The sequence below is a fragment of the Vidua macroura genome, chromosome 20 (assembly GCF_024509145.1).
Source record: "Vidua macroura isolate BioBank_ID:100142 chromosome 20, ASM2450914v1, whole genome shotgun sequence".
Lineage (NCBI taxonomy): Eukaryota > Metazoa > Chordata > Aves > Passeriformes > Viduidae > Vidua > Vidua macroura.
In genome coordinates this window covers 8,268,356-8,294,814 of record NC_071590.1, presented here as the reverse complement: position 1 = coordinate 8,294,814, position 26,459 = coordinate 8,268,356, and the positions used below count along the sequence as shown (strand labels likewise).

The following is a 26,459-nucleotide window of genomic DNA, read 5'->3' as shown; positions in this document are numbered from 1 at the left end:
ATTCTGTTTCAGAAACTCCGTTAGGCAAGTAGCAAAATGAAAAATTCAGAATTAATCACCCAGAAGTGTCATTAAGAAACTATTTTTCAGCTTTGATTTAGCTGATGTGTTGTTGTAACTAAGATAACAAAATGAAGGTGGAAATAGATGATCTTTAAGGTCCCTTCCAAACCATTCTGTGATTCTGAGAGGACACAGCACCTGTACTGTGACAAGAATTTTGCACAAAAAATCTATAAAAGCACTTTTTGATATGAATAAATATGCTCATTCTCACACCTGCATTCTCTTGTAAAGAAACAAATTAACTGTGCACAACACCACCATTATCAGGGTTAAGCACAACATTTGCCAGAATCTTTTGTGTGACACAAGAATTCCCTCTCATCACTATAGCAGTTAACTTTCCTTTGTGACCACTGACAATAACAATTCTATTTTCTGGTTATGTAGAAGAGATCTGTGAGAGAAGGCAGCAATTCCTAAAGTTCAGGGAAGAGGAGGGACTCACCATTTCCACAGCACAGTTGTAGATGAGTTTTTCTGCAGTTACACTGTTGATTTCATCAATGAACCTTTGCTTGTCCGAAAAGAAACGATTCAACTTTTCTGTCAATTTTTTGCACATTCCGATACAGAATTTGTATCTCTCGTTGAGGCTTTTCACAACTGGGAGAAAGGTAAGAAGAAATTGAAAAAAAAGCCAAACAAAACCCAAACAACTCAGCCTAAGTTCAGCTTTGCAAAGTAAACTTGTTTGAACTAGTAGTTTTAGTGTTTATTTACTCCACCACTTCAATGACTTGAGTATGTATCAAATAATTTCCAATTCAAGTTAATGAATACCCATTTCCTAACTGTTTCTGGCTGTTTACTATGAGAATTGTGCAATTCTACATATCTACAGTTCTCCTGCAGAGAAGAAAAACAAAACAAATGTTGCAACTTCAACTTTCTGGGTGTTGTATCAGCAAAGAAAATTCACAAGCAAAGCAAATTAGATGATGTTGCATCTACCTTGCTTAACAGCAGTGGATGGGTTCAGTTTGCCAGATTTGACCTGTGCTTTGGCCAGATGCAGAGAAGATGCCAGTAACTGGGCAGCTTTCATATACAACACCAGCTGCTCCACTTGTCTAGGGAGAAGAGGGGGAAAAAAAAAATTTTGCATCAAAATACCTTTTTTGAATGCAATCAAGCCAGGGGCAGACACCACTTTTGAATCACAACACCCCACAAGACCCAGCAACAGCAGAAAATGAAGAGAAATGTTTAAAATGCAGCTCCACCCCTCCCCTCCCTTCCCAAACACTCGGTCATGGGGTGAGGGGACATCTGCTCATTTAGGAGCTGCAGCAGCAAAGACAAACTGCTTTAAATGCAGACATTTGAAAAAGGAGCACTTATTTGTGGGGACTCTCTGCCCGAGGTCAGTGTCTCACCACAAGTGACAGGGTGTACTTTTCATTTCCTATCTCCCTGGAATTCTTTCCGTTGTGAAAGGCAAACACTTTACAGGGGTTTTCTGTTGGGTTTTTATTACTTCAGGAAGAAGGCAGGAAGTAGAACTGCCCTCTCCGACCACTTCAGATTTCTCATATTCCTCCTTGCTTTTGATTTGGTATTAGGGCTGATTGACTGTTTTTTCCAGTGAAACCAAATTTGGACACTTCTTCTCCCCTCCCAACCTCCACCTCAGGGCTTCAGTCAACAGGAAAGGATGAGATCTGCCAGAAGCTGGCACACAAATTTCCATGCCCAGAAATGCACTGCTGCACCTCAAGCCTGAACTCAACACTTTCCCCAGAAAAGTGACAGTCCAGAAAAAAAAAAAATCTTTTGTCTTTGCTCTTTCTGTCTTCAGTTGTTAAAAAATAATTTCTATAAAGATTCTCTACAGGAAAACAATCACTCCCAGCAGAAGGGTAGAGTTTCAATACATTTTTGACGTGTTGGATCTTCACTAATTCTCTATTTGATTGCATACTCACCCCCATTCTTTGCTGAGCTGGCTGATCTGATCCACAACGATGCTCTCCTGGATCTGGTACAGTGACACAGCAGAAGTGCACAGGTCTGGGTTTCCTCCTCTCACTGCTGTCAGATCCAGAACACACTCTGTAAATGTCAGCATCATGTTTAGGTGACGCAGTGTGTCTGTGTGCTCTCTCTGTCAGAGGGAAAGATGACAGCAATTTAACCACTCTAAGCCATCAGCCACATTTGAAGCTCTTGTTAATCATTTAAAGGTTTCTTGCTATGTCAGTTCTGTGCAGGAATCACATCGTGGTAGAGGCAGCATTAGGGATGGCAGAACCAAATGGGCCCCAACAGATCTGAACTTGTTCTCTTCTTTGTTAATGAATTCAAGAGATTGTAGCTTATACTTAAGAGTCTTTCAACAAAGCCAAAGGAATTGGTACATGGAGTTCTGTGTTGAAACCTGAGGAACTAAAGGAATCACAATTGGGACAAATGACTTATTTTATTATCAGCAACACAAAAGTATGCTTGGCACTTGTGTGAGGAGCCAGGAGGAACATTTGGCTTTTATTATGTAATAGACTTAATACCTCCAAAAGAACTTATCTGCCTCACTCTGATTTACACTTGGTTCTGGAATTAAATTGTGTTAAAAGGTGGCTGTTACCAAAGTTTACACTTCAGACTAAAAACTTCAATTTGAGCAAACAACTCACTGCTGCTCTGTCAGTAAAACACACAGTACACATGCAGAGTTTGTCCTCAAAAAGAAGCCTTCAAAACTAATCAAACATATCTTAGCAATGTTTATAATATTTTCACTAATAATACAAGTCTAAATACATTTAAAATTCTATCTGTGGGAAGAATACAGTGTAGTGTTAAGCATTCATGTTATAAGAGATATTCAATAGGGACCCAAACACCTTCCAGCAAGATGTGAATGAGAAACCAGAACAGCAATCTGTCTTGAGAAATGTACACTCCAAGAATAGCATTCTGGTGAAAGACCACCCCAATTTGTGTTTTTAAAGGGTCACTCCCCCACACATCTTAAAAAAATATAGGACAGTCTTCCCACAAGTAGGATTGAACATCATTCCCTGGCTGTGAAGAAGCAATGAAATGCCCAGAGGGGCTTGGTTACTGTCAGCACACACGTCCACTGGCATTAACAGTGGCCTCTCTGGGAGGCTCTGGTGGACAAAAGCAGTCATGTTCCTCTGGTTACCTATTCAAACATATGAAATGCCAGCAATAACTACCAAAGAGAAACTGGCAGCTACTGATACAGCAATATTTTCAAGATCCTCAACAAAAAAAACCAACAGGCGAGACAGCGCAAAGGAAACTACAAAGCACACGGAGCAATCCTGCTTTTATCACATCTGTTCCACCAACATCACACGTTAGAAAACATGAAATGATTGTTTCTATACCTCCATTAAAGTTTCCTCAGGCAATTCAGGAGCTTCAAAAGTGATAAAGCCCTCTAGGCTGGGAGGGGAAGTACCATAAGGGATGTACTTCAGACTCGGAGCCGCCTCGGCCCCGGGAGGAGAGGAGCCCATATAAATCCCAGGAGGAGAGCCCATATAAACACGGCCACTAGTGGAGCACAGAGACCCTCCAGAGCTGTTTGATCCCACTACAAGAGAAATAACACACACATTCAGTCTGATTCAGCACTGGGTGACAGCAAGTGACACATGAGGAGCCAGCACAGAGACCCCATGGAAGGCTCTCCTCACTGCTCCTTGCATGGCTCTGCAGGGAGTGCAGAGGATGAACTGTAACAACAGTGACAATTCCTAACAGCTCTGGGATTCGTGGCTGACAAGGACTTCAGCTTGTGCTGTGGTTCACACTGCCCACCTGAAGCCCTTAACCTCGAGTTCTTTGATACTTGGCAGCACAGCTGATTCTTGCCAAAATGCAGGCAGCTCCCACGCCTGGTGTGCTGCTTCTGGGACAATGCATGGCAGCAGGCAAAAATCAGAATTCTGACTTTTCTTCTCCACCTTTGCCATAGAGCTCACACTCCCAGTGAGGGAGTAAAGCTGGGTACACAGGAGGTTACTCACTGCTGGATTGTAAATCTGTGCCTCTGACCCTCTTTAGGGAGGGAAAGGCAGAAACCATCTGATATTAATCTCTACTTTCCAGAACACTTTTACTGTAGGCCCTGTGCAAGGCAGCAATCAGGCCCCAGAAGTGGACAAACCCAAGTGCTGCCTTTGAGAAATGTCCACACAACTGCCAGGGAAGTCTTACCTGAGGTGGTTCTGGTTCTGAGGACCATGTGGGTGCAGGTGGGAGGGGTGGCACTGCTTGGAGGGGACCCCACAGTGAACATGACAGCCCGAGAACTTGCCCCACTTGCCATGGATGGAGTTGCCATTGCAATTCCATAGGCTCCTGCTGGAGCTGGGAGACAACATTTCAGCAAGTCAGTCCCTGTTCCATATAATCACACCATGAAGTAATTATATGCAGCAAATTGGAGCACTGCAACACAATGTGCTTTGATGCAGATCCAAGCCCTGGACTAGTTAGAGGTTCTCACAGGAAATAAAAGAAGCTGAGTGGACACTCTTGGTGAGACACAGACAGTCAAGGTGCAGCTTAATGTATATTTTTACTTTCAATATCTTAATGTTCTACTCTCACCCAGAAAAGAGCAACAAAGACTCCCTGAGAGCCTGAAGATGTCAGCAAAAGACACAGCAGAAAAAATTCTAAAGGCAGATCATGACAGATCTGGAGGCTAAAGACCAGCCCTGTCTGCACAACTCCTTCCACCTGCTCAGAAGGGAGAACTTCTGGTGGCAAGGGACAAGCTCAGAAAGTAGAAGAAAAAAACCCAACCAAACACCCAGAGTTACGTAAATTTGCTTTCATATGAAATTAAGGTGGAAAATGAAAAGCCACAAATGCTAAATTAAAAATAAAACCAAACCAGAAAATCCCAAACCCTTCCAGCCAGCACGGGCAGTCAAGATATTTCTGTGTTTAGCACAGAAATAAGTATTTTCCTGTCTCAGTTATTTTTAAAGTTATGCTAAAGAAACTGAACAGATCCCCTTAAACATTAAAAAAAGCCTTCTGTGCTGAGGCTAAAAATGGTCAGAACCAGTTCTCCAAGCTGGAAGCAGAACTGTGATCCAGCTGGCATTTCATAAAAACCCAGGCACAGGGAAACAGCTTGGATGTATCACACTGGTCCTCACCTGTATCCATTGGCCTCTCTGTGTTGAGACTGTCTGTACTGCCTTGGTATAACTGGCCCCCAAGGGTTGTCTTTACCTGTTGATCTGACAGCTTCCCAGTACTAACAGACCTGGACAGGAAAACATAGGAATTCCCCCCCAAAAAAAAGGTTATTCAGGAATATCATCCAACTTGCAACTAAGGATAACTAAGATTCTTGGCATTTACTACAGAGAATTTTTCAACAAAAATAGAAAAAGTATTGAAATCTTGCTTGTTATCACGGATCTTCTAAAATAGAGCAAACCATAAAAATAGAGAGACCTTTTTCTCTTGAAAAATTTATATTGCAAATTTTGTCATAGAGATTTTTAAGCAAAAACTGAACAGGCTTTACAGAGGCAATGAAATTCCAGATTCAGCTAATCAAAACAAAAGGGAACTAGACAGCAACACAAAGTGCTCCAGGAAGTCCCTGCTATATTTATAGCCAGTACAAAATGTTTTTGTTGCACACACCAAAGCTCAGCATCCCCTCACAGCTTTTTCACCCTCTGAGAGTTGCTGTGTGCAGTTCTGCTGCCCAGCTGCCTCCCCCCAGGATGACAAGTTTCTCCTAAAGCAAATGGGAGAGCTCTCAGTTATCATTTAAACAGAGGGCTTTGGGGAAATATCTCTTATAAACACCTCACCTACTCAAAGATGTCCCTTCCTCTTTCAAAATTAGGCCTGAAATTTGATGAAATGTTCTGTTCCAGTGCCTACCTGCCAAAGGTGGTTTTGCTGTGCTGTTCTCCTGCCTGTTTGTCAGCTGCCTGGCTGGAGTGGAAGTGTGTGAAGTCCCTTGGGTCAGTGATATCTTTAGGCTGCAGCGGGGTTTCGGCCAAGCCCTGGCGATTTGCCAGGGCCAGCAAGTTGGAGGATGCTTGAGTTTTAGGTATTTTGAAAGGAGCTGTTGCCTTTAAGAATCAAGAGCAAGAACACACAAAAAAAAAAAAAAATCAAAGTTAGACCCCCAAAACATTCTTGGTTTCAGACACTGTGTAACTGAGAACTGCAAATTTAACAAACCTTAGTGGGAGAGCCGATGATTGTTGGCAGTGGGGTTTTGAAGAGCCAGTCTGAGCTCCTGGGTGAGGATCCCATGTGCTTGGTAGGGGATGTTCCCAGGCTACCTGGCCTGCTTGGCTGTGGAGAATGACTGTATCCATACCCAGCATAGGATGGGCAAACTGGGTCTGAATGCTGCTTTCTGAGCTTCTGCTTGTTTTGGTAGATATCTGTGAGAGTAGGAGCACTCTGCAACCTCGCTCCCATCAGAAGTGACTGCGGAGACTGAGATGGTGGTATAGGAGAACCTGTGGAGATGACAAACAATAAGGTAAAATTCTGTTTGCAGTGCTTGCAAAATATATTGATAAAGCCCAAAATTCCAGAGAACGCCATTAAACTGCAAATATTGCGATGTATTTGATCATTAGCTCAATAGATAGCAAGGAGAATGGATTTGGCCCATGGATTATTTGAACTATTGCTACACCACACTGATGAGACCCCCCAAGCTGCCAAATAGGCACAATTTCAGGCTGACAGCTGTCCTGGCAGCTGCAGTACATCTGGCAACCTGCACCAAGACAAAGTGGTTGGATTCAGCAGGAATGGCATAACCAGCATTGAAATCCCAGGCTGAATAGAGGTTCTCAAGGCCTGGGATGATCTTCTTGCAAACAAGAGCATGAATGGGACATTGCATGTTAATGACTTGTTTTGTGTGTAATGGCTTCATTTACAGACAAAGGCAGCTCATGTTCCTGCAAGAAAACTAGGAACTAAAAAGAACCAAATTATTCAGATGGAACAGTTTGGGGACATGACTTTGAGCAGTTGTTTACTTTTTAGTCTGTCAGACTGAATCTTTTTTCAAAAGCTGACAGAGGAAGTCCACACTTAGGTACAAGTGCAGTCTCTCCTAAAGCAAATGGGAGAGCTCTAAGTTATCATTTAAACAGAGGGCTTTGTATAAACACCTCACCTACTCAAAGATGCCCCTCCTCTTTCAAAATTAGGCCTGAAATTTGATGAAGTGTTCTGTTCCCGGTGTACGTTTTTATGTCTCGTGATAAGGAACCATGCAAAGTTACAAACAGTACATCAGACTTCAGCATTATGGTCATAAGCTTCCCAGAGAAAATGCCTGCCTGTAACCTCCAAGAACTGACACTGAAGTGAGTTTCACTCATGTTTTAAGAAAAAAAAAGAAAGAGGGAAAAACTGAATCATACAGCTAGAGAAGGTTTCTAAAAGCTGGCCACGAGAATCTTCTGAGAGAGGCTTCATTTCAAACATGTCTGCTCAAAAAATCCTCCCCAAACTTCTTGCAGTTTGCTCAGTGAAGTGCCCAGCTGTTACAACACATCTTTCAGACTTCTTGAGCCCATGTTTTTGCTAGTTGGATTTTGAATATGAGCTACTTCATCTTGATTTCATTCCACTCCATTAGGCAGTATGTTTCAGAACAGTCTGTCTGCCTGCAGCTCTAGCAGAGGGATCAAGTCTATTTCTCATTAATTTTCCAGCCAAGAATTTGCTTGCCTGAAATCCCTCTGCTTGTCTGTCTCACAGCACTGGGAAGTCTTCACCTGTCATTTTAGAATCAGTCTGAAATCTCACTGGTTACTGTTCCAGTGCTGCTGCCACCCCAGGGAAGGCTTCTGAATTAAAAGTGTGGCCTCTGCTGCCACTGGCAGCAAGAACAGCTCAATTAGTTCAGAAGCTACATTACGAAAGACATCTTCAGTCCTTAGAAAAATCTCAGTTCAGATGACCTCACCTCACCCAAAGCAAAAAACTGCCTCCCATACCCATTAAAATGCTGAGAAACAGACTCGCTGCAATTTGTGGTATTGTACAAACAGAAATACCACTGCAGTCATTTCAAATTAAGAAGTGAAACTAAGGAGAAAAAGAATGCAGAAAACATATGAAGAAATGAAACATTAAAACACCTGCCAGCCATAAAAACAGTGCTGTGGTGTGTTACAAGTTAGTCTGATATTGGCAAAAGGCACTAAACCAACAGCCTGACAAAACTCTATCCAAAGTAAAGTTGCAACAAGAAAAGCAAACACAGTGCTTTGTATTCTCTCCACACACACCCCTTTTCACTTTTTGAGAGACCATTTCATATCGAAGGATTCACTCATTCCTTTTGTTGAGCCAGCCAATGGCACAGAAATTATCAAGGCAATTTTTGAGACACACCACAGAACTTATTTCATATGGATGAAACCGTTCCCAGACATGGCTACTCCAAGAAGTGAAGGCTCTATCATGTCCAGATGGTTTTGGACAAGAGTTAAATAGGACAAAAACTCACAATGCAGTTTCAATATCACATCATATAAAGTCAAAATAAAAAGTATAACTAGTATTTTTGCTAGAGAAGAAAATGCACCCAAAATGTGCACAGAGCAGAAGAACAAGTTGCTGAGTTGCATATTCTTATACCCAATCCTTCTGGCATTACAGTGCAATTCCATCTTTAACAGTCTCAGAACATCTTCAAGTCCTATTTCTTCCTGATCTTTTTTTTTTCCCTGCTGGCATGCCATAATGATTTATGACTTGCAAAGCTTGCTGACTGCTTAGCAACAGGAACATCAGATCCCAGCCGATTTCCCAAGGGAATGACGAAAATGTGTTGCACGCTGTGCACTGGCAGCTCTGCCTCCCTTTTCTGAGAACTGGCATGACAGAGCTGGTCTATCAAAACCAGATTCTGAGAAGCATGTTACTACCATTCATTATAAACCAGCCCTGGTTGAAGACAGGCTTCATCAGAGTTGCTGTTCCATCCTGAGAACAAGAAATTTCAGTTGCTGAATTATTGTGTAGGGAATTAGTTATGGGCAAAGGTGTCACCCAGGCCACAAATGGGCTGTTTCCACAAAAACTCCGTGTCTCCTATTAACCCATTCTAATGTTTGTTGGCTCTCCTACCCCTTCACAAAACGCTCTAGAAGCTCTATCAAAATAATGCTGATTGCTTCGTCCAAAGTCACTCACCTGAGAAGTTTCTACTCCTTGATTCATGTCCTTGGAGTTGTCCACAACAACAGTGCCCAAGCTGCTCAGGTATGGTTCCAACTATGCAAACAAAACCAAAACGTGGATTTACACTTTCTACTTCACTTACAAAGATAAAGCAAGTGAACACCTAGGTAGTTTACTTCTGTGAGCCATTTAACAGAAATTATTTCTGCACATGTGACCTGGCTGGGCAGGCTGTGGTTTAAGATTAATTTCAAGCAAGAATCAGATAAAGCTTTACTAACTGCTAAGCATTTCTGTGCTTACCTAGTGGTGAAGGAGAGTATGGTCTGGAAGATCCTGTGGACAGCCTGCGCCCAACGCCCTGGGCAGTGTCAGCTGGCACTGGAGAGCACGAGCCCATCTTCATGAACCCCATTGGGCTGGTGTTGGAGCGCCTCACAACCCCGGCTCTGGCAAGGGAAAGGAATGGTCACACACACACACACACTGTGCTCACTGGTTCCTAGAGATGTGCTTCAGAATCCCCCCTGAGGAGTCTGATCAGTTAAAGGAAATCCTGCTGTTTCAAGAGAAAGCTAAGAAGTTAAGCTTTCCATACTGACAGTAATCAAGATTTAATTCCCTTTGTCACCACAGACTTTTAAACTCTGAATGCCATAACAGTCTGTTAACTGGAGAACATTAAAACAGACTTCCCTTAGTACACCCTAATCTTCAAAAACTTGGATCATCATTTTTTTTTATTTCACAACCAAGTATTGCTGTAAATGCCCATTTTTTAAACAGCAAAGATTCTGACAAAATTTTCATATTGTGTCTGGAATACAGATCAGATAACTGAAAACAGATTATTTAAGGGAAAGTCATTTCCCTGAATGTAGCAACTATAACCAAATCAGGGATCCTGGAAAAAATATGCAAGAAGCCCTGGGTTTTGTTTTTCTAAAGATCTCCAGAGTTCTGAGTAGTCTATTTATGAGCCTTTGACCTTCACCAGCCTGATCCTGTAGACCACAAGGCAGAGAACAAGCCTGGCTCACTAGAGCCTCATAATGAGACAAGCTGGTTAACTGGCATGCCAAAAATTGTTTCCTTGATATTCTACAGAACAAAGCATTCATCTCATCACTACATGTGTGAAAACAAAACATAACTTATTACTGACATTTCAGTTCATGATGTAATGCCATGCAATACACAAAGAGCAGCAAAAAAGCAAGACTTCATCTTTTTACCTTCTTGGGCTGCATTTCGAGTGAAAGAACAAGCTCATTTTGTTTTCATGAAATATTTCAAGTGCCCATCCAACAATCTCGAGATTGTGAAGGGCTTTTATTTGTTATCATTGAAACGTCTCTTTAGCGTGGAAAAAAAATGACATCAGCAAGAAAGCAGGGACATCTGCCAGGGTACAAACACCAAGCAGAAGCAAGAGAGGGGAGTTAAAAAGCCCAGCCTCACCTGGGTGATCCGTGGGGGTTTGACACGGGGCTGGCAGTGGAGGAGAGGTTCTGTTCTATGCGCTGGTAATTCCGGAGCTGGGTGGGAACCGGGATCGGCGCCGTCTCGCTGCGGGGGGACACGGAAGGCTGACAGTGCCTGAAGTTGGAAGGTGTGGAGACAGGAGATGGAGACAGGAGGTGAATACAGGTAGGCAGGTATCACTCTCTCAGAATTGTACTGTAGGAATTTGGAGAAAATCTAGGAAACAGGCAAATGAACTTCCTCTGTGCTCCCTGGGTGCTCTGAGATCTCAGCTTGTCCTAACCTGGCTCCAACACTGCACGGAGAAGGATCAGGAACTGTTCAGGACTCCCTGCCTTCCCTGCACTGGCTGGGATCGCACAGAGCTGGGAGTCAGCCCTTGGTCACACATCATTGAGATCTCCAGAACCCTCTGACTCCCTGCCAAGCCGCCCGCTGTGTTTACCACACTTGAAAATAGTGTTCTAGGAAAACCCAGAGCACCAGGGACAGGAAGTTCAGAGCAGGGCTGGAATGTGGACAAAAGCCACCGAAGCACAGGCAGAGATATCCCCAGAGACATCATGAACTTGTAGGAGGAAAACATGTTATGTAATGTAAGAACTAACCCCTGACAGGGGGAGCCAAACCACACACCTGAACATTAATCCACAGATTCCAACTGCAGATTGCCCAAGTTCAGCTGGAGTGCCAGTGACCTCAGCGTGGCTCCTGACAAGGGATTCAAACCACTGCATGTAATCAGTAACCAACACTTTTAAAGGAAAACAGAATTCAATTGAAAGAATTTCAAACAACTGGGCTGTCTGGAAGATAACAATTTTACTATCTGGTCCTTTATTGACCATGTCTTTAAAGAAAAGATTATGAATTCTTAGAAGAAATGTGAAAAAAATTCTCTAGAAGACAGGCAGTTACAAGACTCACTGGCTGGCTCCAGCTGAACAGAAATCTGGGGTTTTTTCTGTAATCGTTCTATTCTCTTTGCTACCACTTAGAATGAAATATTACTTCCTAATAGGCACAGAACTTCCTTAGCAAAAGAAATAAGTTGGTCCTGCTGTTGCCACCCAGTTTCTGGATCCCACAGAATAATTTGGGAGTTGGCTGTGGACACACAGTCAGCAGAAAGCCTGAAAACTTCCAGGCAAGGAGAAGGACTCCCAAGTGGAAACCACAGGAAGGCTGTGGGCAGCCTGCCATGACTACACAGCACACTCAGGGAGCACAGGGAGCCTCTCCCCAGGAGAGGGAAGCAGATGTTATTTAAACTGTGCAGTGACACTCAGGAGACCATGAAGGCACTTCAACTTTTAAAGAACTCAGCACAGAAAATGTCTTTCCCTGTTCTCACACAACCTTGCAGGTAAGTCCAGGCAAGCTCTTGAGCTGTGAGCTAACAGGAGGCAGCAGTGCTGTGTGAGTGGGGTGCAGAGGCACAGCCCCATCAGGGCTCCCCAGCTCAGGCCCAAAGCTGAGCTCTGGTCAGGCATCCTCCAGTCTGATGTGGTTTGGTACCAGTCAGAGAAAATGCAATACAGATGTGTGCAGAGCTGCATGCAAGTCTTGTTTCTCTGAGATCCAGAGGATAAAACTGGTAATAAACCACAGCAGAGTGAACCACTTCAACCTAATCTGGAGACTGTGAGGACACACAGCATAAAGCAGCATAACTATGGGCACAATTAATTCAGTTTCATCAGCTAATCAGAAAGAGTCATTGTTTCACAGGGCATAACCTTTTTTAAAACACCAAAAACCGAAGAGAAACAACCTACAAACAATGAAAGAATATTTGCCAGGAAATAAAAAACCAAACCCCAAACAAAAAACCAGCATCTTGTAGATTATCAAATATACACTCTGCTTTCTTCAGACTATGCCTCATACAGCTCCAAATGCAGTTACTGAATTAACTCAGCCAGTAATTAAATCAAACAATTATAGTACAGAGTGTGAACAGTAGGGACCTGTTTCTGATCATGTGACCATTTAGCTCTTAGTAATGTACAGATAACACAACTGGCATATTTTCATAACATTTCTAACTCTAAAAACTCTGCCTGACACAACTTAAAAAAGGAAAGAACAGTGTATTTATACTACACTGTAGATGGCCAATTCAGAGCAAATGGGTCTCTACAGGCAAACCATCCCCATTATCTGCCCTTAAACATAAACCATGAGGTTAAAAGCTGTATCGACAGCCCCTGTCAGCAGATTTCCCCAACTGCACAAAGATCAGCACAAAGTAACAAACTTTTCTTGTGACAAGCATTTCTAAACAAATAATGCTGACTTGCAGCCCTCTAGCACTGGCACAAGCCAAAAATGCACCCAACATGTTAGCCACTCATCCTCTTTCTGTCTGTACTAAAAACATCATGATATTCATCACTTGAACAAATTCTGCTTGGATATTCCATGAGTAGTTTAACACCATAATTAAGCTTTACATTTTCCAGTGTAATACAGGAAAGATTTCAAGCCCCACCGATGAAAATCAGTTCTATTTTAAACCAGGAGAAACTGAAGCCTACAGCCAGTCCTGCTGATGGAAAACCTGCAATACATGTTTAGCTCCTTCATGTGACTTTGGCATCTTGTGAGACACAACCATGAACCTCACAACAATCCCGTGCACAAAAGCCACACCCAGTGAGCAGACAAACAGAGCCAGCCACGAGACACAAATTCACAGCAATCTGGGCTTTCAAAGTTCCTCTTCTCTCACAACCACTTTGTAAAATGTATCTTCATTCAACATCTTGACTCACTACATGAAGGTTGTGCTGTGCTTCCCAACACCAAAAAAGACAAGTCAGTTATGCCCCTAAATTTCTGCTTTTAAGCAGCTCAGAATTTAAACAGACAAAGAATGCTCCCAACTCCTTAAGGAAATCTTTTAGGGGTGCACCAGAGAAGGCATGAAGGGAGCCTGGAGAAAAGAGGTCTGGCTTCTATTTTAGTCCAGTTTCACAATTAAAAAAAGAAATAAATAAAGCCACACCCATAAAATAGCAGAGAATCTAAGGGCACATCACACACCTGTTAGCTGTACCAGAAGCAGCACTTCGAGAAGAGGCTGTGGATGGTTTCTGTACAGTTCCTGAGCTTCCAGAAATAGTTAATGGTGACTGCCTGTGAAAACAAAAACCACTGTCAAAAGACAGGTCCTCACACCAGAGAAACTCTACTTGGCAGCAAAACTTCCTGAATTCAAGCTGTTTAGATACTCAAATTAAATTCTTGTTTATCTTTCAGAAAGTCCACAGAGCTATGACAACCCAGTGCCAAAAGCCCAGAACACCCTTCTGCAGCTGCAGCATCAATTTTAGAAGAAGAGGTTTCTTTTGGAAGAAGCTCAGCACACCTACCCTCCACACATCAAGAACTCACTGGAAGCCCGCCTGCCAGCTGCTCCCAAAGGCATATCATCTGCAGGAGGGAACACATGGAAAAGCCACGTCAGCAAGCAGAATCAGAAAAAAAATTAGACCTTCCATATTGCTGTTGTAGAGAAAAACATTTCTGTGAATATATGAAAGGTTTTGTGTAGGAAAATATCTCAAATGTGACCCCAAACAAAAATGGAACTGGGGAAGGGAGTTCTTCACCAAGTTATTTTGCTGTTTGTTTGTGGGTTGTTGTCATATTAGTAATAATTTTGAAATAAACTCTATTGTTTAGGAGTACAAGATATCAGCACTGGGATGTTTACACCAATGGATGGCAGAAACTCTTCAGGCAGTCATTTAGTCAAATATTTACCACAACTGGTGGCATCATCCAGGAATCAGCTGACTTTGTGCAAGTCAGGTTGGGACCATGTCATAAATGTGCTACAGCCAAGTTTTCCCTTTGTATAAGCCCAGGCTGATGTTTTACCTTTCATGTTAGAAGTGTTATGTTTTTACCTACACCTGTTATTTAAAGCTCTAGAGCATGAACTATACATGTTCAGTGAGTCTGGAGGAAAGAAAGTGGAAATCTTCCACAAAGAATTCCAAGAGGATCCTTGGGTCTTTTATCAGCAGTTGTTTACAACTGAATCTCTTCCTCTACTGCCAAGCCCCACTATTTTCCATGACTTTAAACCACTCCTATTGCATATTTGTCTGCTCAACTGAAGATAAAAATGTCCCAGATGGCCATGTAGTACCAAAGAGTTTCCTTCCAAAGAGGAATCAAACTACATAAATTAATTTCAATTTGAATTCTGACACATTTAGAGCAAAGAGAGCCAAAGAACAACAGGAGGTAGAAGTGTGTTATGAATGAAAATTGGGTTGAGATGTAAAAATATGAAAGGTTCTTACATGAATGGTCTGAAGAGATATTGTGTGGGACAAGAACAAAGTCATCTGTGTCACAAGAGGAGTTCTTGCTACTGGTACTGGCAGAGTCTTTAGAGACTTGAAGATAGTTAGGAGGACCCAGTGGAGGGGAAGACAAATTTTCTTCTTGAATGTGCTGCATGTCTGGCAGAGACTGGAGGGGGGCGGTGGGAAAAAGAAAGTTACAAAAACCCACTGTAAATCCAGTGATTCACAAAGTAGAAATGCTTTTGAACTATGACATTTCAAATACTGGATAACCCTGTAGTGTCAGTTTAGACAGTTCTATACTGATTAGGCTGTGAGTTTAAACAGCTGGGATGTATTCAATCATTCCTGGTGATACAGATATACCTGTTCCAAATGTCACATAAAATTGGAAGTCACTGGTTTGTAATAAGGGGTCTTAGCCAAAAGGGCCAATTCAAAATTTATCTTTAACAGTCATTACATTGCAAACCATACCAGAATATCTAAAGACTTGCTGCTCTGTAGCATTTGATATTTGTATGGGTTTTTCTTCACCTTGACTAAAAAAACAACAAAACCCCCCACAAGATACAACACAAGGAACAAGAGAGCACCAAACTATTAATGGTATTTAAGGAAAAGACAAGGGTGTTCCTTGCTGTTTTCTCCTAAACATGACAGTTTACAGTGTTCAAGTATTAAAAGACTTTAAAAATTCATTAATTCTTGGCTAAACATTACAGAAAGTATTTTCTGGAGATTGTGGTGTAACACAGAACTTACTGGAGGAGAAGCAAAGCGACAAGGAGAGCTACTGCAGGAACTACCAGAGACTGAGCCTGGGTATGTGGGCACTGGTACAGGACAAGCTGGAAGAGAAAAACCCAGAGAAGGAGAAAAAAAAAAGAGACTAAGACTTCAAAAGGCTGAATTTCAAACAAATTTCTTCACTGCTTCTCATTCATAAGCTCTTAGACAGCTTATAAGAACAGCACATCCTCAATCACAGGAGGGTATTTAAGTTCAGTGCAAACGTCAAAAGAACAAGTAAATAAGTATCACATTTCAGTCTGGCATAATACAAGAAAGGATTCAACACTAAGGCTCATAATAGAGCACAACAACAGGCAGGCTGAGGAAAATGTCTCATAAACACTTAGTGTGATATTTGGCAGATCTTTCTCCCTCCCAGCCCACAACATTCATCATTTACACAAATAAGTGGGGAAAGAAAAAAAAAAGGAAAAAAAAAAGCAAAAAAAAAGGGAAAAAAAAAAGCAAAAACAAAACAACCAACTACTTACATTTTTTCACTGTTGAAACATGATCCAGGAAAGGGTGGTTGAAAAATGCTTCTGTAGAACAAGAAACAACCACCATTGTGAGTAGATGTACAAATGACAGAACTTACAGACTGTACTGCAGATGGTGATAAATGGTTGCCTTCCCAGAATCAACACTGCAGAGCCAGAGGGTGAAGAGTATATAAAAGATTAAAGCTCTCTATGGTATGTGCTGCCATAGAGTTTGGAAGGAAACAAGAATCAATTTAATAACTTCAAACATCAGTCAGCAAGGCAAATCAGACTGAATCACTAGAAGAAATCTTGTGACTGCACTTAAAGCCATGTACACAAGAAACCTCCCTATACTGCTGAGGAAATTATGTTCTCTGTGGTAGTAATTCAGTTTTAGTCTGCTCTTCAAAACAGTGAGCATTTTTCACATGAGACACTGAAAGTATTTTCAGCTCTGCCCTTCCCAAGAATTGACATTTATTTTTGAAGCCATTAATGCTACACCTTAGGTGGCAAAAAAAAAAAAAAAAAAAAATCACAGCAGAGCCATTCTCCTTTTCACTTCCCAACAGCAGAACACGACCTGTGCAGCCAGTTCATGGCATAAAAGCAGAATTAGACACCCCTTCTTTAACAAATCCCTCAGTGTATTTGCTGTTGTTACATTAGAAATACTTTGCTTTTGTTGTAAATGGATATGCTGAGGCACTTTTAATTGAGCATAACCAGTTGGCCACCAGGTTACATGGAAAGTTTTGTTCTGCAAGGAGCAGTGCTCAGCTGGTTCAGGGAATTTGAGGGTTGGTGGGAGCCAGCTGCTGAGCTGGGTGAACTTTAATGTCCTAACACTGGAGGAAAAACAATGCTGTGTCTCAGACATAAGCAAATAACAAGGAAAAAAAAAAAAAAAAAGAAAGAATCTGAGGCCTGCAGTATCTCCCTTCCTTCAGCAACACTTTTCTCCATGACCTGATAAGGGAAGGAATCCAGCTGTAATTCCTGAACAATGTCATTATTCACTTGAACACAGGGATCAGGTGCTCTCCAGCTTTTGTACAACACCTGCTGTTCTACTTCATATTGCTGGAAGATCAACAACATTTCCAGTGCTATTTTTACTTTAACAACAGGCAACTGGGCTCTGCTATAAACTCTCCCTTTCACTCCCTTTGCTAAGCACATTCCAGAGCAGCCCCTTTGAGGCCCTTTAAGTGGCTCAGCCAAGGAAAACATGACTTTCATCACTGCCATTCTGCTTTCTATTTTTCTTTCTAAGCACAAACACTTTCTCCCACCACCACAAGTGATACAGTGAATTTCCCATGTCTGAAGAAACTATAGGGATCAGCACACCCAGAGTGCAGAGTGGAATCAATTACTCACAGTCCATGTTTGTGATTTATTACTTCTCCTACACATAGAGATTTATACACTGACCAATATAATTTGTCACATTCTACCCAATTATCGTGAGCTTTTTCTGGATCTGAACTAAAATTTTAAGATTAATATTTCCTGGCAGCTATGATAAAACTGCATTAACAAGTACTGCTATAAAATTTAAATAAGCAGCATGAATATCATGATATACAAGATGCAGCTAGGAAGAATTAATCAAGATGTAACTGCTCAATAGTGTGTTTCCAAAGTGGGTTCTTCCCACCAGAAATGGTTGCTCCCAGTCTGATGCTAAAACACCAGTTAAAGCAGCAGAAATAAGACTTCAACATGAAATTTAAGGTATAGCAGTAAATCCTTGAAGGAAAGGGCACAATTGAAAGAATTAAACTGATTTATATTTCACTACTCAAAAATAAAGTCATGATTTATGTGCATCACTTAATACTGACAGCAGTTTTCCAGTGATTTGTTTTAGCTACTCTGCCTTCTTTATGAAAACAGAGAAGAAAAAAAACCACTTCACTTCTCATGTAACTGGCTGTGGACAAAAGGTCAAGATAATTATTCTGGTCACATGAATACAACTAACAAGGAAAGCCAAAAGAGCAAGAGGAAAAAAGAAATACACACCAAAGTCCATTCTATCCTTTTGGTTTCTCTGAAGCAAACCCAAGAGCAGGTCAGCCAGGTAAGCTGATGTTTCCCGAGGAATGCTGCACACAAGAGGAAGTAAAACGTGCATTAAATGTAATGCATGCACTGAATAATGCATAGCACATTGGATTTCAGGAAATCAGCATTCTGCCACGTCCCTAAGTCATCACTATCCGTGCTTTACAGCCTTAGTCCATTTAGTTTCAGCTAGGTACAATGAAAGCAAGCTGCAACATGATTCACTGGTATCACACTACATCCTTGCAAAGATAGCAACAACAAATGTTTTTATGAATCCCAGGCATTCCCCAAGATGAAAAAGTGTTCAATCAACAAGTGTAAGTGACAGGAAAGGCCACGGTGACATACCTAGGAATCAAATTCCTGTTCTTTTCATAAAACATTCTCAAATCTTGAGGACTATTGGCCTGTCAAATAAAAATGTACATTAATTAAAGCTCGGTTTCATGGAGGAAATAGCTTTTGTTCCTAAGCACGCATACACAAAAAGGAGACTTTTGCATATGGGCATTAAAGGAGAAAACACCAAGCAGAACAGTGCCTTCAGCACTGAGGATCCTTATTTATGTATTTCCTCTGGATTGAACACACTCATCATGCAGACTAAGCATAAACAACTTCTCTCTTGGTATTCTCAAGCCTTTGCAGCACCAACACTCAGACATCACTTGCTTCTGCTTTCCTGACTAGAAGCAAGAGACCCAGGAATGCCCTTCAGACTGAGAAGAGGGAAAAGGAAAGAAAGTGTTACCTGAAAAGGTGGCTTTCCAACAAGACACTGATAAATCACAGTTCCTATGCTCCACAGGTCTGCTTTAGCATCATAGTGTTGAGACATAATCACTTCAGGGGCCTGGAAAGAACAGCAAAGTCTCAGAAGGGAAAACAACAAAAGGAAAGCCACAACAGTATGAATCTACTGTCAGAGCAGTATTAACAGAGATCACTTCATGGTAACAGAAAATTAAAATTTTCATGTGCATCACATGGCTTGAGAGATACCAGCTCCATCTAAAATGACAGCTGAGTTTCAAAACCACAAAGAAACTAGAAATGTTGATGCTCTGAAGAAAGCATCCAGCACTTGGCATGCTTGGGAAGAAGAGGGACATGTTATTTACTTGGCTTCTGCAGTTCTTCTTCTGGACAAAGAGCCACTAAGAAATGTTTGATGTTTCTCTGATTATAACAATCATGGTCTCCAAATCCCAAGGAAAAAAAAAAAAAAAAAAAAGGCAGTAAAACTATGGAAAGGGGAACTGCACTCTGTCCTTGATCCTTGTAAAGCAACATGAGGCATTTGCCAATCTGCAAGCAGTCAATTATTTTGTTCTGGCAGGAAATTGTTTGAGACAGCAAGATAATGTGAAATGTCCCTTACCATGTACATAGGGGAACCACACAGAGTTGCAGCCATCATGTTGCTGTGCAGATAACGAGCAAAGCCAAAGTCAGCTGTGTAAAGAACAACCTTGGTCAATGAAGAGAAAGATAATTTTCAAATTTTTACAGTCTAGAAATCACCTCTGACTGAAATCTGCTACAATTAACAGTGGGATTGAAAAAAGTCAGGTTTAATATCTAGCCAGCTACATGGAATAGTAGAATCTTTGTCATGCTGAAAGAATAATGTATTATCTTTCAAATGAGCAAGCCAAGAAGCAGCAGTGACATCATTTGCACAAACTGCTGCTCAGGCACCTCCCCAGCTGCAGAACAGCCTGTCTGGCATCAGCAGGAAAGGATTAAAGTCACTGGCTAAATATAAATGGCTCATTAAGAGTGATGAATATACAATCTGCCTGCAGTGAAATCACATCAGGTACAAGCTGAAGAAGTTAAGTTTCAGGTGCCTCAATTTTCCATGCAGGCAAAAGCATCTGAAGCTATCAAGTAAGGACAGCAAGGGAAAAAGTTTTGTCTTCTCTGTGCAGTTTTTGAGCAAAAGCACGGGAATGAACTTGTTAAAAACAAGGTAGCTTTAAATAGACACTTAAGAGACAACAAGGAGTGATTAAAACTCCTGAAGTGGCCTCTGCAGAGGAATTTGGTAGTATCCTGAATATTTGACATCTCCTCCCTGTTACAAGGCCAAACTTCCCTTCTGCCATGCCAAAAATAGGTCATAACCTTCATTTCTAAACCTCTCAAATAACCCTTAGAAGGATCTACCACTAAGAAAGAAAACAGCTGGAACTGCAACTGGAGTCTTGCATACACAGTTTTGAAATGGGTTAAAGGCTACTCCAAGTTTCAAAAGTTAGATTTATGCCTAATTAAAACATTTTGGTACTAGAAACATCAGCTAAATAGATCTGTCCTGCAGATTTAATCAAACAGGTCTTTATGATTCAATCTTTTTTTATTCTGAGAACGCAGCACATCATGAAGCTCATCATTCTTGACTTGCTGTGTGATTTGCATCAATTGAATACACTCCATATCCAGGGCTTGAACTGGAGAGACATTTCTGAGCGGGGGAACAACCCAACAGTGCTGATTTCCCCTTCCAGGGAGGGAGAATGTACCTATTTTGATGCGTATGCCACTGACGCTGGATTTCCGGCGGCTGGCGTAGGACAGCAGGATGTTCTGGGGTTTGAGGTCCCTGTGGATGATGCCTTTGCTGTGCAGGATCCGCATGGCTGCTGCAATCTGCTGCAGGAACACTCGGATGGTGTCCTCACTCAGAGTCCCCTTAGCTGGCAGTGACACACACAGGAGCAGGGGGGAGAATAAATAACAATATCTTTAAGTAAAAGTAATCAGCTTCACGGTGACCGGCTGAAAACAAAGTGAGTTATAATCTAATCATCATGAATTACAATCCAGTCTCCAGTGTTTTTCTACAAATGTAAATAGTCTCAACAATATAGACATCACCATAGTTTTAGAGCTGCTACAGAACTATGAATCATCTGTTTTTCCAGTGGTTTATTCAACTTGGTAGCATCTCAATTGCCATTAAATCTCAAAATAAATGTCATTAAGTCTCAAGCTGTGTTAAGGGAAATATAGGTTGGATATTAGGAAAAAGGTTTTTACAGAAAGGGTGATAAAGTTCTGCAATGGTCTGCCCAGGGAGGCGGTGGAATCACCATCCCTGTATTTAAAAAAAGCCTGGATGTGGCACTGGGTGCCAGGTTTAGGTGAGATGTTGGGGCTGGGTTGGACTCAATGATCTTTAAGGTCTCTTCCAACCCAGTGATTCCATGAAATCCTAAACTGGCTAAAAAGGCAAAGGACGCAAGAAAATAAAAGAACTTCTCATTAAGTGCATCCAAAAATCATGTTAAAACCTGAAGCCATAAAATTTGTTCTTTATGGGGATGCTGAGAACCACTCTACTCAGAAATTTCATCCGTGAGAAAACTTATTTTGAAAGGAAAAAAAATGAGATGTACTTTTGAAAGTTTCTTCTTAAGGTATTATCTCATTCTGCAGCCCAAAAAAAGCTCTGAACACAGGAGCTGGATTTCACTGTCTGAGTCTTTCCAAAGGTTTTAATGGCAAGTGAAATTAGGCTTTTAATACACACAGTTACCATAACAATAGCTGTGCATAGAAAAGATTCCTTCAACAGGCTGAGATACAAGGGCAAGTAGAATATTTTCATCAGGAAAAATATGAAGATTAACATCTCTGCTCAAATTTTTGGTTGGATGAAGAATCCATTTGTCATGATCTAGAAATTCTGCCCTCACTTTGGGCAGAGCCATGGAAAATCTCTCCTAAGGCAGCACTGCCTCTTTTTCAGAGCATTATTATACAAGTAAATCAGTGTTTTTAAGTTCACATCTTGGAAAAGAAAAACAGGTGGAATCAAAACACTGGGAACAGCCCCCAAAATGCAGTTTTAGAAATAGAAACCCACACATTTTTTCAGCATGCTGCTGATGGTTAACTACAGCTTCTCCCTCATTGACAAATAAGGGAATGTTACATTCAGCTGTGGCAAAAAATAAAAAAGCATTTTCTGTGTGTGTATTATCACATTCATTTACCCAAATTTAAAGCACAAGCCAAAAAATCCCAATGGTGAAAAAAACCAATGGCTGTGAGGAATACAGAATATAAACACATAAAGCAAAATAATAGGGAAATACAGTAATCAATTACCTTGTAAGTAATCTGCCAAGTCCCCACCATTGCAGTACTGTTAAAAACAAAGGGTTTTATTCAAAATACAAGCACTAAAACACCTGATACATCTATTCTACTTTGTAAATCTTTTAATGAAAATTAGATCCCTTCCAGCTGTTTGCCTTAAAATTGTTTTGTCAATTATTTGTAATTAATAATTCGAGGTGTCACATTTCATCAGCACTTACAGTATCATAACATGAAACTGAATAATTTATGAAACAAACAGTGCTGATAAATTTAATGGAGCATAGGAAATTTGTAATTTACGTTTCAATATAGTTTGCTTTAGCAAGCCATGGTTAGTTTGCAGCTGTGCAAAGGTATAGTTTTGTCTAAAAGTCTTTAAAATCAACCAGAAACATACATGTTAACACATACCTCCATGACCAAAAAGACAGAATTGGGCATTTCCTAAAAGAAGAGAAGAAAACTGATTTACAATGTGAGAATACAAAGTCTATACCTGCATTAACCAAGAGTAACATGGGATTTTCCTATCACTGAGACACCTTAATGTAAAGTCACTGTTTCAGAGCAGAGCAAAAATGTAGATTCTCCACTACGAGGTATTTTACATTTCCAAAAATATTTTCACATGCAAAACCATAAAGCCACCAGGCAATACTGCCATGAAGTGTCTCCCTGAGTGAGCCCTTGGCAGAAGCACACCCCTGTCATGCTCCTCATGGCAGAGCTGGGAGCTGTGTCCATCCTCCTCAGATTTTCCAAAGCACTGACCTCCCATGACCTCTCTGCAACCTGAATTCCCTCTCTTGTAATTGGGGAAAAGTTCCTGAAAGACAGATTGCCCAACTTCTACTGTAAACTATCTACACATTTCACAAATCCAGTTACAAAAATAAATCTGTGCTTAAACCTGGCTGTAACAAAAACATTCATCCTGTTTCCAAATATTTATTTTGTGTGAGGGAAGAAAGGCCTGACACGTCTGTGCTAATAACCAACATTGTTTTCCACAGTCTCCTGCACAAGACAGTTCTGTTGGACCTACAAAGTTGAAGATTCTGAGAGTTTTTATAAAGCAAAAGTATTTTTTCTCCCTCTGAGCTGATTGAGATTGAAAGGAGAGAACACGAAGAGAACTGGAAGGAAACGAAGGGAAGTGTACAGTAAACAGGATGATGCTTTAAGTTACACAGTGTGCTACCTCCCTTTCCCTTTAAAAATAAACTTAAACAAGGGCTGACAGACTGAGGGAAAAAATATTTTTTAAGGCAGTTGAAGGAAAAAAAGTGAGATGGCACCAGACAAGGCCAGGCACATGCCCCAGTGGGAAGTGGGACTGCAGACAGTCTGACTAAATGCTGCTAAAGTGTCGCAAGGAAGTCAAAAGGGACATTGCACAGCAAAACAAACACTGTGAACTCAGCCACCTTTCTCTGTGCTTGCACTGACACTTCAGCAGATGCTCAATTTGACCTCTCTGGCAAGAATTACCACCAGGGTGCCATTGTCAAGGGTTCACTAACAGCTTATGTTAGAAAGCTTGAAAAAAGAGAAATAAAAGCAAAAATGGGCCCAGGCTAGAGAAACCAACGACCCTAAACACCACACACAGTGCAGAGCTCAGGGATGGCACAACCCATCAAAGACATTGACATCCAGACAACTCCAAATAATGGTAATAATTACAGTTCAAGATGAACTGGCTGGTTTGAGGTTAATTCAAGTCTGTATTAGCCTGCTTCACTTTTGGGAAGCATTTAGTCACTCATGTCTGTTACAGAAATGTATTTGAGGTTCTTTCCAGCCCAAAACATCAAGCATGTTTTGCAGATTTGTTTATATTTGGAAATTAGCTTCAAAGAAAACAAGTTTCTAGGAGTATGAGTCAAATCTGTTGGGAATGGCAGGCAAACTCACCAATTCACCAATATAGAATATTAAAGCAGCAGCAGATCACATTTCAGGAAGTCTCAATTGTTCAATGTTTCTGCAATAGCTGTGGCCAACATGAACCATAATTGACATTCCTATAAACACCTCAAAACCTCAGTGCATAGAGCAAAGCAAAAAAACCCATTAGTAATTACTTGCTTTGCAAGTTGCTGAAAATATATAATTGTTCCTTTCTGCATAGTTCCTTTGCAACAATACCTTCCAAGACAGAAGCTGCCTTTTAGGAATCCCAAAGATGCCAAACAGCAACTCTGAGATCCCAATTTATCAAACTGAAAATTCTGCCAACTGAGGATCACTTCACTTAAAGGGTAACTGTGATGTGGAAAAGAACAGCCCAGCTATGAAGCAGGAAAAGTCCATTCTCCAGCGACACGGAAGCAGCTCAGCTCCTGGATTTCCACCCCAGCTTTGCAATCCCACGAACCACAAAGATGTTCCATGGTGTCAGAGCCTCCACTGCACAAAACCAGCAGCTTATGGCAGCATGTAATGCTCAGCTCATGACAGACATTTATTCATCACAGAACTAGGAGGATGTGTTTGCTGGATTCCCTTGGAAACAAAGTCCTCTCAAATGAGCTGCTCTCTTCAGAAACACAGAGCTGATGATTTGCCCTGTTGTACCAGCCCTCACCTGTTTAGAAAGTAATTTCTGCAGACCACACTAGATTGCCCTCAAATAGAATTACTCATCTTTTTTTTTTTTTTTAATTTATATTCTTGATGAAAAATAACTAATCAAGTCACCAAGTAAAGTCACAGTGAGAAATAGAGCATGTTTCCTTAATGTAGCTTAGAAAATCTTTTTTTAATAAATCAGCAGAGCAGATTAGAGATTCCACAAAGTCATTTTCCCAGGCGCAAAAGTCCTCTCCAATTCATAGTGAGGAAGTAATAGCTGGCACAGAACTGATACCAACCTCCCCAACCACAATTTGTCCCAACTTGAACTCATAACCAAACACTTTTCAATATCCCACCAACACAAGCTTTAGTTCAAAACAGCTGAACTTGTTCAACCCTTCAGAGCTGCTCAAATTTTACAGTTCTTGGCCAGCCTGACTGAGAATGTGATCTCCATTTTGGGAATACATTTAGAATAGACAAGACAGTTCTGGAGACATATTTTGCCCTTCTAAATTATTTTGCTGAACAATAAAGCTCTCCCTATCAACATTCCCCAGACTTGTGATTTCTGTTGACTCATTACACAGAGCAAAGTGCTCCAAAAGGAAAGATTAGAAAACCAGCATGTTTCAGATCTAACATTCAGGAATAAAGCTGATCTAGCAAGTTATTTTAAACTGCCTCTTGAAACAGATAACAAAGCTTTCAGCAATTTGCATTGATGTACAGATCACAAAATTAGCGCAGCTGCAGTTGTTCTGACCTACACTTCTACCTAGATAAATAAGTAAAACAAGTATCTGCTGTGTTGCAACAATTACCAGTTCTGCCCAGCAACTCTTTTTTCCCTGCTGAAAGTTTTCTTGATAAAAACCTACTTTTGCTCCTTTTTATTCTGAATCTAGGTTTTACTTGCAAACAAAGGCCAATAGGAAACCAATTTACAATTCTGAAAGGTAAACAGATAGACCTAAGAGAAAGAGGCTAAGAGGCAACATATTTGCCAAAACTTGCTGTTTTAATCCAAGGCTTCTACCAGTTGTCTTGGGGGATGCAAAGCTCCAACTTGAATCACAGTCTCAGCACAGTGGTTCCATTTTAAAAACATTAATTGAAAAAGAAGTCAAAACATCCATGGTTACTTCCAAGAGCTGTTGTTAGATCTCTGGAGTACTGGCAGAAACATTCCCTAGATGTCATTTTGGTTCACAAGTCCTCCTTTAGAAAAAGCTGAAGGCCTGCAAGGAGTTTAGTGAGCTCCCAAAGCAGAAACTGTGGCAAATAGTTACTCTTCTTTTCACTTCTGTAGATTTTATTTTATTTTATTGCAGTTTATGACAGGAGTCCCCAA

The 26,459-nt window shown here is 41.0% G+C and overlaps 1 protein-coding gene across 1 annotated transcript in view; it reads right to left on the bottom strand.

Annotated features, from left to right (window-relative positions):
- Positions 1 to 26,459, bottom strand: part of ULK2 (unc-51 like autophagy activating kinase 2) — a 36,671-nt gene that overhangs the window by 2,108 nt on the left and 8,104 nt on the right. The window contains exons 4-26 of the mRNA XM_053995649.1: positions 22,937 to 22,969; positions 22,532 to 22,568; positions 20,941 to 21,114; positions 19,794 to 19,867; positions 19,164 to 19,265; positions 18,761 to 18,819; positions 18,368 to 18,450; positions 16,343 to 16,393; positions 15,822 to 15,907; positions 15,051 to 15,222; positions 14,109 to 14,169; positions 13,780 to 13,872; positions 10,708 to 10,845; positions 9,550 to 9,695; positions 9,259 to 9,339; positions 6,265 to 6,551; positions 5,959 to 6,152; positions 5,214 to 5,323; positions 4,258 to 4,410; positions 3,423 to 3,631; positions 1,992 to 2,170; positions 1,018 to 1,136; positions 512 to 669 (exon numbers count right to left, since the gene is read on the bottom strand). Of these exons, the coding sequence (XP_053851624.1) occupies positions 512 to 669; positions 1,018 to 1,136; positions 1,992 to 2,170; positions 3,423 to 3,631; positions 4,258 to 4,410; positions 5,214 to 5,323; positions 5,959 to 6,152; positions 6,265 to 6,551; positions 9,259 to 9,339; positions 9,550 to 9,695; positions 10,708 to 10,845; positions 13,780 to 13,872; positions 14,109 to 14,169; positions 15,051 to 15,222; positions 15,822 to 15,907; positions 16,343 to 16,393; positions 18,368 to 18,450; positions 18,761 to 18,819; positions 19,164 to 19,265; positions 19,794 to 19,867; positions 20,941 to 21,114; positions 22,532 to 22,568; positions 22,937 to 22,969 (2,799 nt within the window). The remainder of the gene's footprint in view (positions 1 to 511; positions 670 to 1,017; positions 1,137 to 1,991; positions 2,171 to 3,422; positions 3,632 to 4,257; positions 4,411 to 5,213; positions 5,324 to 5,958; positions 6,153 to 6,264; positions 6,552 to 9,258; positions 9,340 to 9,549; positions 9,696 to 10,707; positions 10,846 to 13,779; positions 13,873 to 14,108; positions 14,170 to 15,050; positions 15,223 to 15,821; positions 15,908 to 16,342; positions 16,394 to 18,367; positions 18,451 to 18,760; positions 18,820 to 19,163; positions 19,266 to 19,793; positions 19,868 to 20,940; positions 21,115 to 22,531; positions 22,569 to 22,936; positions 22,970 to 26,459) is intronic.